The 15,382-nt window shown below is 36.6% G+C and overlaps 1 protein-coding gene across 2 annotated transcripts; it reads left to right on the top strand.

Annotated features, from left to right (window-relative positions):
• Positions 1 to 5,168: 5,168 nt before the first annotated feature.
• LOC122034625 (F-box/kelch-repeat protein At1g22040-like) lies at positions 5,169 to 7,618 on the top strand. 2 transcript variants are annotated; one of them, XM_042593941.1, is made up of 2 exons: positions 5,169 to 5,451; positions 5,748 to 7,618. In XM_042593941.1, the coding sequence occupies exon 2, from the start codon at positions 5,795 to 5,797 to the stop codon at positions 7,226 to 7,228; it is 1,434 nt and encodes a 477-aa protein (XP_042449875.1). In that variant the 5' UTR covers positions 5,169 to 5,451; positions 5,748 to 5,794; the 3' UTR covers positions 7,229 to 7,618. The 2 variants fall into 2 exon arrangements, with proteins under 2 accessions (XP_042449875.1, XP_042449874.1); XM_042593940.1 differs by having other exon boundaries at positions 5,175 to 5,341.
• The last annotated feature ends 7,764 nt before the right edge of the window (positions 7,619 to 15,382 follow it).

The following is a 15,382-nucleotide window of genomic DNA, read 5'->3' as shown; positions in this document are numbered from 1 at the left end:
TCCTTCGTTTTGGGCCATTAAAAAGAACCTTGCACACAAGGAAGAAGAAGAAAGAAATCCCAAGACTCGGTCTTGGATTAACAGTGTGAGAGATAATGAAGATTTTAAGGCTTGATTAGTGTTGCACTAATTCAGACTAGTTTGCACTAATCCTACCAATTTGGATTATATCGAAAAATCTCAAAATCAAAAAAGAAATATTAAGAAAGTAAGTTTGAAAATCACCTCTTTGCTTGATTGGTGGTTGCACTAATTCAAAGCGGTATTTGCTCTGATACCACTTGTAGGATCATAAATAAGCTAGAGGGGGTGAATAACATTTTTTGAAAATTGAGAGTTAATTTGAATTATGCAGTGAAATAAAAAAGGAAACTAAAAGGAAGAAGACAAGCACACGCTAACAAAAGTAATTTTTTACTTGGTTCGGAGCCTTCGACGACTCCTACTCCAAGGCTCATATTTGTCAAGTGCTTTCGTTGGATAATCCACTAATAATTCGAAAAGATACAATAATAAAGTACAAGAACTATATATGAAAGATTATTAACAACAAAGAAAACTAAGCAAAGCTTGATGTCCGATTGTTGGTGGAGTGTTACAGTGTCGTAGGAGCCTTTTTAAAGGAGCGCATAGGAAGGAAAGTCATAGTTGATGATGTTCTGGAGTGTTGGAACCCCAAGGTGTTTTGATGTGATCAAACAAGCTAAGTTAGGTCCTGCGTTTGTTTAACCCTTGTGTCTAAGTGTGCAGGAGCTTAGGAACACAGGAAGTCGAGCGGAAGACGCGGCTAGCGAGAAGGATGGCACGGGAGAGAGCTGACGGGCTCGGTGCGTCTGAGGGACGAGGTGTCCGCGGAAGAGTACACCGGTGGACGAGAAGAGCGTGCGCGGCGCTCGAGGGACGAGAAACCGGGAAGGAAGGCTGCTCGAGGAGAAGGCCGGAACATGGGTTCGGGTGAGCCCTATTCCGGAAGGCCGAGATCACCCAAGCTAGCGGAGCCGGAGCGAACAGACCCGGACTGAGACTGGGACTTGACGGAGAAGTGATCCCGGACAAAAAGTCAACCGCAGTTGACTTTTTGCTCCGGGGCGCCCGGAATGCTTCCGGGCGCCCGGAGCATGATTTTGACCAGGATCGCGATTTTCGCAATCTGACCATTGGGGGATAAAGTTTATCCCCCCGGGGGCGCCCGAAACCCTTCCAGGCGCCCGGACCAAGACTATAAATATAGCCTTGGTCCAGAAGCAATCATGAATCAAGAAAAACTACTTGTAATCCAGTGCTTTCATTTGTGTTATTTATTTCTGTGCTTTCAACGCTGTAAGAGGCTACTCCGCCCAGAGGAGAATCAATTAGTGCGCCGCCTTTGCCTTGGATTAGCAATCCTCTGATTGCAAACCAAGTAATTCCTCTGCGTCTATTTTCTGTTTTAATTAGTCTCTGTCTTTTTAATTACAAAGTTCTTTTAAGTTAGTTGAATATCCGAGAAGGGTTTTTGGTTTTATTTTGTAGGGCAATTCACCCCTCCCCTCTTGCCGGCCTCCAAAGGGACCAACATGAAGTTGTTGGTCAAAGAGCCTTATCTAGGCCCATTCTGGGCAACTGGAACCCTTCCGGGTGCCTAAAACCCCTCCGAGCGCTTGGACCGCTGTTGATGTGGCGATCTCTCATCGAAACTCCATCCGTAAAGTTTATCCACTTCCGGGAGCCTGGACCGTTAACGTGGGTTCAGCTAATCATCGCGCTCCAACTCAACTTCAGGATAACATTTCTGGTCCAGGCGCCTGGACCAGTTCCGAGTACCCTGCCCGCCCGGGTGACTGCGACACCCGCTCGAGCGACTGCGGCACTCGCTCGGGCGACACTGGTCCAGGCGCTCGGACTCTCTTTTTTAAGTCTTTGAATTCCTGCAAAAAGGAGTTAGTCTAGGCAAATAAAAATCTATTTATCCTACAAAACAGAGCTAGCACAACATTAATAAAATAAGAGTAGCAATTAGATCTTGTCTTCTCGAGACCAGGATCTAGTCAAAATTTCAGTTTAGGTTTCTCAAATTGACCTAAGCTGGACCAACGCCTATAGTTCTCAAATGGAACACATCCTCACTGGATCTCTCCTCCAGTTGCTTACCTTCACTTACCAACTGCAATCGTTTAACTTGCCTTTGACCCATCAGGTTTTTCCACTAGTTGTTAGGTCTGCAGGCCCAACTGAAATTTGGTCGGTTGTTAGGTCTGGCAGACCCAATCAGACTTTTTGTCAGATATTGGTTCCGCGGACCTATCTAGACTTCGTACCAGCTATCGGGTCCCGTGGACACTTGGTAAAGTACTTAGATCACAAAATACTCTAACTTTAATTCACCTGTCATTTATTAAAATCTAAGTTAGATTATTAGTGCAAATTGCACCAACACTATTTGTTTCTATTGAACGTGATCCAAGAAAGAGGAAACAAATATGTGAATATCTAGTAAATGAACAAGACCAGGTTTGATTAGCTACCCAATTGTTGGAGCATATCAACCGAAACTTTTGACATATCAACAAACATAATTTGGTAAGTAGACACGTAGATTTCAAGAACATTGGTATAATAAGTTTCGATGATTGGAATACTCTTCTTCAACAGATTAGGTATATCGCTTTTATTGTTTTTTTTTCTTACCGATCCTACTTAACCAAATCTTTCATCATTGGCTATTGATGGATTTAACAGTTGGAAGAGGGTAATAATAGAGATAAATGTGCATTTCTCACTCATGTTGGTACCTCATCTTCCACATCATAATACATCTTTGAAAAAGGCTGAAGGCTTATTGAAACCATCTCAGAATATTGACAAAGTAATGTTTGTTGTATCAAGTGAAGAAGTTCAAGAAAATTGTATCCATCTTATAACCACAATCACAATTGTTCGGTGGCTTGCACTTCAAGATTGTTCTTTTAGGGGACATAACGAATCATCTAAGTCATTGAATCGAGGGATTTTTCTTGAAATGTTGTATGCTTTTGGATGGCTTAATAAAGAAGTTGGGGATGTATTGAGTAGTACTGCGAGAAATAATACATACACTTCTCCACAAGTACAAAAAAAGGTTTTGAATATTATGGTTAATAGAGTATGATAAAGAATTCAAAGTGAAATTGGGGATGCAAGCTTTTGTATTCTTGTTGATGAAGCACAAGATGAATTTAAACATGAGCAAATGGCTCTTATCTTGAGGTTCGTGAATAGCAACGAGATTCTTATAGAATGATTTTTTACAATCAAAAGTGTTAGTGATATTACCTCATTGACTCTCAAAAACACTGTCAGTAATATTCTTGTTCATTACAACCTTCAAGCTTAGAACATGAGAAGCCCAAGGTATGAAGTGGCCAGTAATATGCAGGATACTTGGAATGAACTACAGACTTTATTTCCCAAATATTGTCTATATGTATATTACGTACATTGTTTTGCACACAGATTACAATTAATATTGGTTTCGGTAGCTAAGGATGCCTAAGATATTTGAGATTTCTTCTCTCATTTGAAATGTTAATATGGTGACGTCTTCTCCTAAGTGTTTTTGTGAGTTACAAATTACTCAAAGAAGAGAAATAAAGCATTTGCTAGAAATTGGAGAACACAATTCGAGATGTGAGGCTAATCATATTGGTAACTTGCAATGAGCGAGGGCAACTCGTTTGAGTTATCATTGTGACTCCGTAAAGAGTCTGATAGATATGTATGGTGCCGCTTGTAAGGTGCTTGAGCATCTAAGTGAACATAGTCCAAATACAAGTTGAGCATCATTATCATTTTGATGTTTTCAACAACGTAATATATTTTCTTTTGATAGAGTTAAATACAAGATTTAATGAGACATCAGTAGAACTCCTTTCTCTTGGCTTAGCATTGAATCCTAAAAATTCATTTAAATCATTCAACATGGATGACATTTACAAGTTTACAGAGAAGTTTTACCCTCAGGATTTTACAAAACAAAATATTTATTCCTAAAAAATTGAGTTACATCATTATTATCAGAGTGATGTCATTTCTAAACCTCAATTTCAAGTATTCATTGTTTCTGAATTATGTTAGAAGTTAGTTGTAAGTAGAAGGTCAGAAAATTATGTTATGCTGATACGACTGATTTATCTTGTGTTGACTATTCATATCTACTGCTATAGTTGAAGATCCTTTTCAGCCATGAAACATGTCAAAACTATAATTCATAACAAGATGAAGGATGATTTTCTTGCTGATTGTATGATCATTTATATTGAGCAAGAATTTACAATTAATATAGATGTAGATTCAATTATTAATGAATATTACATTATAAAATATTGTCGAGCACCACTTAAAGAGGTGAGATTGAATTATTATCATTCATATATTCTATTAATTTTATTCCTATAATTGACTTTTTAAAAATTTTAGCCACCCTTCTAGTGAATTCCTATCTCTTCCCCTTGCTATGGTGGAATGATTAGACCCTTTATATGATTAACCAGACATCTAAGATTTGAATCCTAGTTGCGACGTATTGTAGGAATTTTCCTCCGGTGGGATGACAAACCTAAGAATATTGTCGTAGTCAGTGAGAAATTTTTATGGAATCGACCATCTTTAGGTTTAGTCGATTAGAAGAGTTGGATATCTAAATTATCAAAAATAAAAAAACAAATAGCTAATCCTACTTAGGCTACAGTGTAACGGTAGGGCGATTTCGATTCCTAACTACAATGCACTATAAGGACATTTCTCTTATGAGATGATAAATTTAAGATGTTGATTGCTGAGATGAGATCCTCTGTCTCGAAAATATTGTATTCCCATGTCCCAGCGCCAATCGAACGAACTAAATCACATCTCAAAGATGCAGTGTACATCATGAAAATATCATAGCCGTCCAATCGGCGCGGGGACATGGGGACACAATATTTTCGGGACAGAAGATCTCATCTCCTTGATTGCTAGACCGCCCGTTATAAATACTTTACAATTGATCTAAAATCGAATAGATCATTCTTAAAATTACAATTAATCGACCCGATCAATTGGATAGCTAATCCTAAGCTAAAAAAACAAATGGATGAACAAATTGAACAAGATCCGGCTGAAACTCTTTCGCAGCGACTTAAGTAACGGCCATGCCTAACCACAGCAGCCTATTCAGTGTAACCTCGAATGTCGATGTTTGCCACGTCTATTGTCGGTTTTCAAGTCGTGGTCCATCAACCAGGGCAGCGAACCGATTACGGCTGATCTTCGTCGCACCGCGCACGGCAAGGAAGAAAGCGAAACGGCGAAAAAAAAAACAAGGAAACGGGAAGAGCACAGCAAGGTTCATTCCTTCCTTATCTCTCACGAAATCCGTATCTTGATTTGTTTCCATGCCTTTGTTCATTTTTTTTCCTCTTTCTTGACTCTGGTTCGGTGTTTCTACAAGATACGGTACGTTTTCAATTTTCGCTTCAATTATGAACCCATGCCCTATGTATGCGGGAGCGCTTGGGGATTAGAGTTGTTAGGTTTCACTATAGGTGGATTGTCTTGGACTTTCTCTTCTGTTTGAAAAGATTGACAGATTCGTGATAGTAAAGAGGTATCAGTTTGAGGGAAATCGTTTGATTTGGGATCGCTTCCGCTCTAGCTGGTCTATCTTTATTGAATCTTGTCGTGTGTACTACTTTTGGTTGCATGCTTTTGCTAAACTATGGATTGAATAATTGTAAGATTCTGTTGCGTAGGTTTCTTATCCTTCCTCAAAGATTGATGAGATCTTAAGAGGGTCTTGATGGGGAATCTCTCAAGTGTGTCTGTCAGCAAGTCTATTTCAGTAGGTGAGAGTTGCAGCACATCCAATGGTGATTCAAACAAGAGGACGAGGATGTGCTGTTTGGATGACAAGCCAAGGCTGTTTGTTAGTCTTCCAGATGAAATCTCGATGCAAATACTTGCAAGGTTGCCTAGAATTTACTACCTGAATGCTAAAATGGTTTCACGGAGTTGGGAAGTAGCAATCATGAGCGATGAGCTTTTTCAGACAAGGAGAGAACTGGGGGTGACTGAAGAATGGTTATATGTGATGACAAAGGCTGAAACAGACAAGGTTTCTTGGCACGCATTGGACCCTCGTTTGAGTAGGTGGCAACGGTTGCCTCCGATGCCACATATTGTCAGTAAGGAATCAAAGAGGGGGTTACTTGGACTTAAATTGTCGAGTGCAGTGGGGTCTAGCATCAAACTTGCGGTTGCTGGTATCATAAGGAGGTGGCTTGGACAGAGGGATAGCTTGGATCAAATGCCCTTTTGTGGTTGTGCTGTTGGTAGTGTCAATGGTTGCCTCTATGTGTTAGGGGGGTTTTCTCAAGACTCTGCGATCAATTGTGTCTGGAAATATGATCCATGCCTTAACTTATGGCAGGAAGTTAGTTCCATGACTAGTGCTAGAGCTTTTTGTAAGACAGGCCTGTTAAACAACAAACTCTATGTTGCAGGAGGGGTTATCAGGGGCAGAAATGGCTTAACTCCTTTACAAACAGCTGAAGTCTTTGATCCTGTAACAGGTCTTTGGACTGAGTTGCCAAGCATGCCTTTTTTGAAAACTCAAATGTGGCCTAATGTTTTATTAGCTGACATGTCGAAGCCTATCGCAACTGGAATGGTTTCATATAGGGGAAGATTATGTGTGCCTCAGAGCTTATATTCCTGGCCCTTCTTTTTTGATATGGGCGGTGAGGTCTATGACCCAGAAACAAATTCTTGGTCAGAAATGACTCCTGGTATGGGTGATGGTTGGCCTACAAAGCAGGTAGGGACAAAGCTGGGTTGTGTCGTCAATGGAGATTTGTATGCCTTGGATCCTTCTAGATACTTGGATAATGGAAAGATAAAGATGTATGATTATCAGGAGGATGTTTGGAGAGATGTTATAAAAAAGGTTCCAGTTCTTCATTTTACCGACTCTGAATCTCCATATTTGCTTGCTGGTTTTCTTGGGACTCTCCATGTTATTACAAAAGGTACCAACGACCATATTCTGATATTGAAGGCTGATTTACAGAAATCTAAATGCTTAAATGTTTCAACTTCATCTGGTGCTTCAAGTGATTCCAGAAATGAAACCTCTGTTTCTTGGACAGAGGATGAACCTGAATTTTGGAAAGTGATTGCTTCGAAGGATTTTGGGACAGCTGAGCTTGTAAACTGTCAGGTCCTTGATATTTGACTTCTTTGGATCTAAATTGTTCCTTTTTTTGTTGGGTACATCAGCAGCCGTGTTTCAGGATGTAAATCCATCAAGAGATATATACTAAATGCAACCTTTTGTCTGGTCTACACAAATAGAGTTCTTGAATTTTGTCAAAAGAAGGAATGAATTTCTGCAATCCAAAGAGTAGTCACCTCAAAACCTGGTGGATTCCATACTGATCAAGATATTACACCTTTTTTTCCTTCTTCCAGCAGCAATGGTGTGGAAAGTGAGCTTCGGGATAATATATCTTATAAACTCCATTACTTTGATATAACTTGTAGTTTATTCTCTTTCTTGTGGTTTGTGAATATTTTAGGTTATTTGACAGAATGTTTATCAATTGTCAAAAGTATTTATTATGTCTCTTCACCGTGTTTTTTTCATGTTGTTTTAAATCTATTTGTTAGTTATATGCACACACTTATACACACATTTATTGTTCCATTTTTTATAGAATCACACTCGTTCCTGTAATGCTTTGTATGCTTGTCAAATTCTAATAGTCAGAAATAATCACAACTATGTGATGATGAGTGCCAAATTGCTGCAACTGAAAGTGGTCAGATATGCATGCAGCGAAACATGAGCAATGAAATTCTATATTACTGGCTCTTGAGCATGACTATCTGGCATGGTATTCGACACATTATAAAAGTAGAAACCCAAGGGCCAACTGGTCAAGAGGTTAAAGTGTTCAACACATTAAACCCTCCCAAAGGTTTGTGTTGTTTCAACACTGCAAAGAGAGAAATTCAAAAACCTCAGTAGAAGAGATGAAATCTCATTTTTCTGGTTTCTAGCACAATATCTTCAATGCATACATGAATTTTTTTTTCTTTTCTAACACTGCACATTGTCAAACCCTTGGCATCGTCTCCATTATGTTTATGTTGATTGCTGAAATGAATTTAACTAAAGACTATATAGCGTTGTTTAGGATCATCTGTCCGTCTCTCTGATTGAATGCAAGTGCCCATTTCTGTGTAAATCAAGAGAATATTCTACAATAGTTTCTGCAGGTGTGGAGTCAAGAGTCATATCCAAGCTTTATTGATGCTTTCATAGTAGCAAAATGAAAGCATCAATAAAGCTTGGATATGACTCTGTGCCCATTTATTGATGTTTTCAGATAATGTGCAGGAGCAAATGATAGGGGCTGATACTGAACTGTTTGTTAGTAGATAACATATAGTTCTTCTCCCATGGCAAAGGCAAAATATAAGTCATATCCAAGCTTTATTGATGCTTTCATTGTAGCAAAATGAAAGCATCAATAAAGCTTGGATATGACTCTGTGCCCATTTATTGATGCTTTCAAATAATGTGCAGGAGCAAATGATAAGGGCTGATACTGAACTGTTTGTTAGTAGATAAACTATAGTTCTTCTCCCATGGCAAAGGCAAAATAGAAGAATTTTTAATTCTTGGCTCATTTAATTTCCTAATAAATTGTAGCGCACTCGAACTGTACATGTGTCTGCCATCGCATGCTTCTTAACAAAAGACGCTGAAAGTGAAGCATCAGGGGAAATTCTATTGGAGTGCAGCCCTCGTAAGGCTTGTGCCTTTTCAGTTCAAGGAACGTGACACTCCAAACAAGAGTAGTCCATTCTCCTCATTGACCTGATTTTTTTTTTGAAACAAACATGCAGGAATTTTCTAGAAGATTATTTAGTTTGTTATTACTCTGATATGACTTGCTATTCAAATTATCAACTTGAGATTTGCTTTCTAGTTTATGGGCCTTCATCCCCTGCTTCGTGCCTCGCTGGGTTGGTTGGTTAAGTTGCATGTCAGTGTTTTGGGGCGAGACAACCGTGAACATTTTGATAAGAAAAATAGACTGAGTCGAGGATACAAGAAAGTTAAAAAAAAAAGTTTTTTTTATATATTTTCATTGATCATTACATATCTTATTTATAGGTTAATACATCACATATTAAAAAAATCTACTAACTCTACTAACACTACATCATTAACTACTATCCTCCATCACTAACTTAATTTGTCAACTCATTGACTCACTAACACCACATTATAACAATTATCCTATTATTTCTCTCCATTAACTCAATTAAATATGCCCACTAACACACTAATTTTATCAACAATCTCTCCCTTAATCTGATATTCCAAATATAATAATCAGTTTAAAAAGAGTTGAACTTTAAAACTCCATGTAGAAACACCAAGTAGCTTTCTGAGCTTTTGAAGTGTAGCAAATTTGAAAGGCTTGGTTAGTATATCAGCAATTTGATCCTCGTTTCTGTAGTAAACAAGATTAATGACTTTATCATTTGTGATATTTTTCAGGAAATGATACCTCACATCTATGTGTTTACTTCGATCATATAGCACTGGATTTTTAGAAAGTTTTATTGTTGAATTGTTATCACAATAAATCTGAATAGGTTCATCCTCTTTGAAATATAATTCTGTAAGAATCTTCTTTAGCCAAATAGCTTGACAAGCACAAGATATTGCAACAACAAACTCAACTTTCGTGGATGATAATGTAACAATGGATTGTTTTTTCGAAGACCATAAAATAGCTCTTGTACCCAACATAAAAATGTACCCAGATGTACTTTTTCGATCATCTAGATCTCCTGTATAATCACTGTCTGTAAAACCAAATAGATCTGACTTTTCTCTCTTTTTATAAAACAACCTAAACTTTTTAGTACCTTGCAAGTATCGAAAAATTCTCTTTGCAACTAAGAGATGCATTTCTATAGCACAATCCATGTATCTATTAATCATACTTACAACATGCATAATATCAAGTCTTGTCGTTGTCAAATACATTAAACTCCCCACTATCTATTTATAAAGTGTGGCATCAACATTCTTTCCTCCAATATCTTTATGTAACTTCACTCCAAACTTAGAAGGAGTATTTACATGATTGCAATCTTTCATTTGAAACCTACCCAAAATTTCTTGCACATATCTTATTTAAGAGATAAAAATTCTAACAGAAGCTTGCACCACTTCAATACAAAGGAAATAATGCATCATACCAAGATCAGACATTTCAAATTCTTTCATCATAGAATTTTTAAATTTTCCAAATATAGATGTACTATTTTAAGTATAGATTAAGTCATCTACATATAAATAAACTATCAATATTTTTTCTCCATCATCAATCTTAATAAAAAGAGTATGTTCATAAGAGCACTTTTAAAAGCCCCCCTTCAAAAAATTAGTTTCTATACGATTATACCAAGTCCGTGGGACTTGTTTTAATCCATATAGAGTTTTCCTTAATTTATAAACTTTATGTTCATTACCAAATTTCACATAACCCGGAGGTTAATCAATAAATACCTCTTCTTTCAAATCTCCATGGAGGAATGCAAATTTTACATCCAATTGAAAGATAGGCCATGAACTTTGTGTCGCTGCCGCTATCACCACTCTGATTGTATCATGCCTTGCTACAGGAGAAAAAACTTTTTTATAGTCAACTCCAACTCTTGCTTATAGCCCTTCACCACCAAACGTGTTTTGTACTTGTCAATCTCATCATGTTCATTTAGCTTTGTCTTGTAAATCCACTTTACACCAATTATCTTTTGCCCTTTAGGAAAATCACATAACTCCCATGTATTATTTTTTTCAATTGTTGTAATTTCATCATCCATAGTTTTTCTCCATTTTAATTCTTTAACCGCCACTTCAAAAATAGTGGGGTCACAATATGAAAACAAGGCAAAATGTGTAAAAGGATCATCATCTTGATCAATTCTAGTCACCCCATAATCAAACATCCATGTTGGTTTTCTTCAAACACGTTATGGCCTTTGTGATTCTGCTTCAACAAAACTTTGATCTGCTGTAGGAATATTTTGAGAGACTTCCTCATATTGCTCATCCTCCATAGGCTATTGCACATTCTCATCATCATCAAAATCAACAGGGATAATTTTTTTAACGCCATTTTGATTCCATGGCCAAGTGTCTTTTTCATCAAAAATAACATCACGACTTATGATGATTTTCTTAGTGTAGGGATTATATATTCTATAAGCTTTTGATGTATTACTCATATCATGAAAAATACATTTTTCACGTTTGTTGTCTAGCTTCTTTCTCCTTTCATCTGGAATATGGGCATAAGCAATACATCCAAAAATCCGAAAATGATCAACAGTTGATTTTTTCCACTCTAGGCTTCCTCCGGTATCATGTTTTGAACAGATAATGTAGTACTTTTGTTTAATATATGGATGCTCCAATTAACTGCTTCTGGCCAAAATTTTTTAGGAATATCACTTGTCGTTAGAAGGCTTCACACCATATTTATAATAGTGTGGTTCTTCCTCTCGCATACACCATTCTGTTGAGGTGTGTAAGCTGTTGTAAGTTGTCTCTTGATTCCATGATTCTCACAAAAATTTGCAAATTCATGTGAGTTATATTCTCCACCACGATTTGTCTGCAGAACTTTAATAGAGTTGCCAATTTCTTTCTCGATAAGTACTTTATAATTTTTGAAAGCTATAAAGGCTTCGAATTTTTATTGCAACAAATAAATTCATATTTTATGGCTACAATCATTAATAAAGGTAATTATGCATCTTTTACCTCCATTAGAATGTGGTGTTATTGGTCCGCAAATATCAAAATGAATGAGCTCCAATGCCGCCTTTGCACTCCAAGATTTTCCTTGTGGGAATTTATTACGGTGTTATTTGCTAACAACACATTCTTCATAAACTTGAGAAGGAGTTGTAATTTGAGGAAGACCGATCACCATATTCTTTTGTTTTAGTGTTTTCAATCCACCAAAATTTAGAAGCCCGTAGCGAAAGTGCCAAAACCATGCCTCATCATCAAATTTTGCTGAAAACCATGAATGTGATGTAGTATGAAGATAAAGTGGAAACATACGATTTACTGTTATATTAACTTGTGCAATTGAGCCCAACTTTGCATCTTGAATCTGACAAACTCCTTCTTTAATAGCAATTTCATATCTTTTTTCTTGTAATTGACTCACACTAAGTAAATTAGTCTTTAAATCTATCACAAAAAGAACATTAGAGATAATATGGGTAGAATCTCCTTTTGCTTGTATGGTTACCTTTCCTTTTCCCATAACAGAAATTGTAGAGTTGTCGCCAAATTTGACAGAACTGCGAAAGGATTCATCTAAGTCTGAAAATGTATCCTTTTCTCCACATATGTGATTACTACAGCTTGTATCTAAATATCATATATTCTGTTGAGTTTTCTCTTTCTCATGTCATACCATTAAAAGGGGCACTTCTTCTTCTTCTACAAAGTTAGTCTGATCTCCATTTCATTTATTCAAATTAGTATAATATTTTGATCTATTATAACCATACCTATGACATCGGTAACATTCAACATTAGACTTGTCCACTGACTTTGTTCTATTAGTTGTAGAATAATGGCCTCCACGTCCTCTATCTCTTCTTTGAAAATAGCTTTCTTGGTGTTGATTTCGTTGTTGGTTCCCATAATTATTGTTGTTTCTACCTCCTCTTCCTCGTCCTCTGCCTCTTCCTCGTCCTTTATCACTTCTACCATTTTTAGAGTGATTTTTTGATAAAGCCTTCAATGCTTGCTCCTCTTTTTCATATTGATTGATTTTCTGCTCATGTACTAATAATGAACTTTGTAATTCATCAATTGAAAGTAGACTTACATCATTTGCTTCTTCAATGGCACAGACAACAAAATTAAATTTCGGTGTCATAGATCGAAGAATTTTTTCGATGATGAGAACATCCTCTGTCTTGTCACCAAGGATTCACATTTTGTTGATGATTGCCATCGTTCTTGAAAAATAATCTGAAACTAATTCTCCTGATTTCATTCAGAGCATTTCGAACTCCGAACAAAGTGCTTGAAGCTACTGCCTCTTAGATTTTATCGTACCTTGGTACTTCTTTTTCATAGAATCCCAGATATCTTTGGTAGTATCCTTGCAGAGAATAGTTTCCAAGATTGAGCGATTAATATCTTGGAAGAGATAATTCTTTGCTTTAAGATCTTTCAATTGCGCATCTGTTAAGGCAACACATTCTATTGGTTCTACTACTCCAAAGATCACAACCATCCAATATTCTTTAGATCATAAAAATTCTCCATGAGCATGCTCCAATGGTCATAGTGACCATCAAATTGAGGAATGACAAGTTGTACAAAACTTTCGGAAGATAACTCTATTCGAAACCTGGCTCTGATACCATTGATAAGAAAAATAGATGAGTCAAGGACACAAGGAGGATAAAAAAAAGTTTTTCACACACTTTTATTGATCATTACATATCTTATTTATAGGCTAATACATCACATATTAAAAAACCCACTAACTCCGCTAACACCACAACATTAACCACTATCCTCCACCACTAACTCAACTTGTCAACTCATTGACCCACTAACACCACATTACAACAATTACCCTATTATTTCTCTCCACTAACTCAATTAAAACATGCCCACTAACACACTAATTTTATCAACACATTTGAGACTAACTTGAGGAGGATGAAGGCTTTATATCGAGCAACATATCTATTATAACATCACCTATTATTAACTTGTACATCTAATTCATCATATATGTATTTAGTTGGTGCAGATATATAGATCACGAGATTTGGTAGAAGAAATATTAAGCTATTATGAAAATCAAAAGAAATTTCTACTAAAACTAGGGCGGTAAATAAACCAAGCATTCATAAATAAGCTTGGTGTTCGGCTTGGTAAGAGCTTGTTTTTGTTCGTTTAATATATACAAAATTAATTAAATGAATAAGTTTGAACGACTCATTAAACTAAATAAACAAGCTTGAACGCATATATATTCAACTCTTGTTAACGTTCGTGAATAACGTTCATGAACAATATTCACAAATCATATTCATTAATAAAACTCTTATCAATATACTAAATAAATAATAAAATAAATAAATAAATAAATAAATTTAAATTATCAAGCTCAATAACCAACCAAACAACTAAAAATTTTAAACAATTAAATAAGCTTAAATCAAAAGATCGATAACATCTAAACGAACCAAGATCGAATCAAGCTCAAGCCAAGCTTGAATTGAGAGTTCGATAACATCTACACGAACCAAGCTTAACCCAAGCTTCAAACAAGCTCATAAAAAATAAACCATGCCAAGCTTAAATAATCATTTCAAAATCTTAGTTCATTTTAAGCTCGGCTTAGCTTAGCGTGGTTACCTTATTAAATAAGCTTGAACATTCTAAAGTTTAGCTCGACTCGTTTACCACTCTAACTGGAACAAGAAGAGGCTGAATGACTTGATTAATTCACATTGAGAGCAACCCTAAATTTTCTAAAATAAACAAACTTAAAACTCAATATATTAAATGGAAATTTATAAAATGTAGCCTTCTCCTGTCTAGATACAAAATGCATATAAAAACTACGATATTGGTTCAACATCATTGTTCATCCTGGCCACCCCAAAGACTTGGATGGATTCTAGCCTAGGCTTACTTTTCTTTTTAAAAAATTAATCGTGCAAACTTAAAATTGATTAAGGGTTTTTTGTTTCTCACATCATAAGGTTCATTTTGATATCAAATTCGGGATGTAAAACGTGAACCAATTTAAAATCCAAACCCCTAGTTTATGGTTTCAGTTCTACTGAATTGTTCTTTATTTTTTAAAGGTATTTGATAATTTAATTTATTAGATTAGTCAGCTCGGGTCAATAGATTTTCTGGTGATCCCATCTAGAAGCGGTGGCGATAGACTACCGGTGAGTTGGTTGGACTGAGGACTAGAGGAAGACTTCGAGCTGGAGACTAGGAGAAGGAGAGGGGTGAGCTGTCCTCATCGCCTGAAGAGCCTGCGAAGAGTAAAAGAGCGAAAGAGGGGTTAGAATGGCGATCAGGCTACCCCGGTCATCCCCTCCGACACTTAAGTCAGTTTTCGGCGATGTCAAAAATAAATAAGATGAATAATATAAGAGAATAAATGAAGATAAGTGTATGTGGTAAGGAGTCTCTTTCCCCCTTTTGGCTTGTGGGGTAAGGCTTTTTTTATAGGAGGATCATATCAAGACAAAAGATGTCAGGAGATCATAATATCCTTGTTTAGGTGTCAGA

This window comes from Zingiber officinale, chromosome 11B (assembly GCF_018446385.1).
Source record: "Zingiber officinale cultivar Zhangliang chromosome 11B, Zo_v1.1, whole genome shotgun sequence".
NCBI classification, from domain to species: Eukaryota; Viridiplantae; Streptophyta; class Magnoliopsida; order Zingiberales; family Zingiberaceae; genus Zingiber; species Zingiber officinale.
Note: the sequence above shows the minus strand (reverse complement) of the source record. Positions and strands in the feature narration are given on the sequence as shown.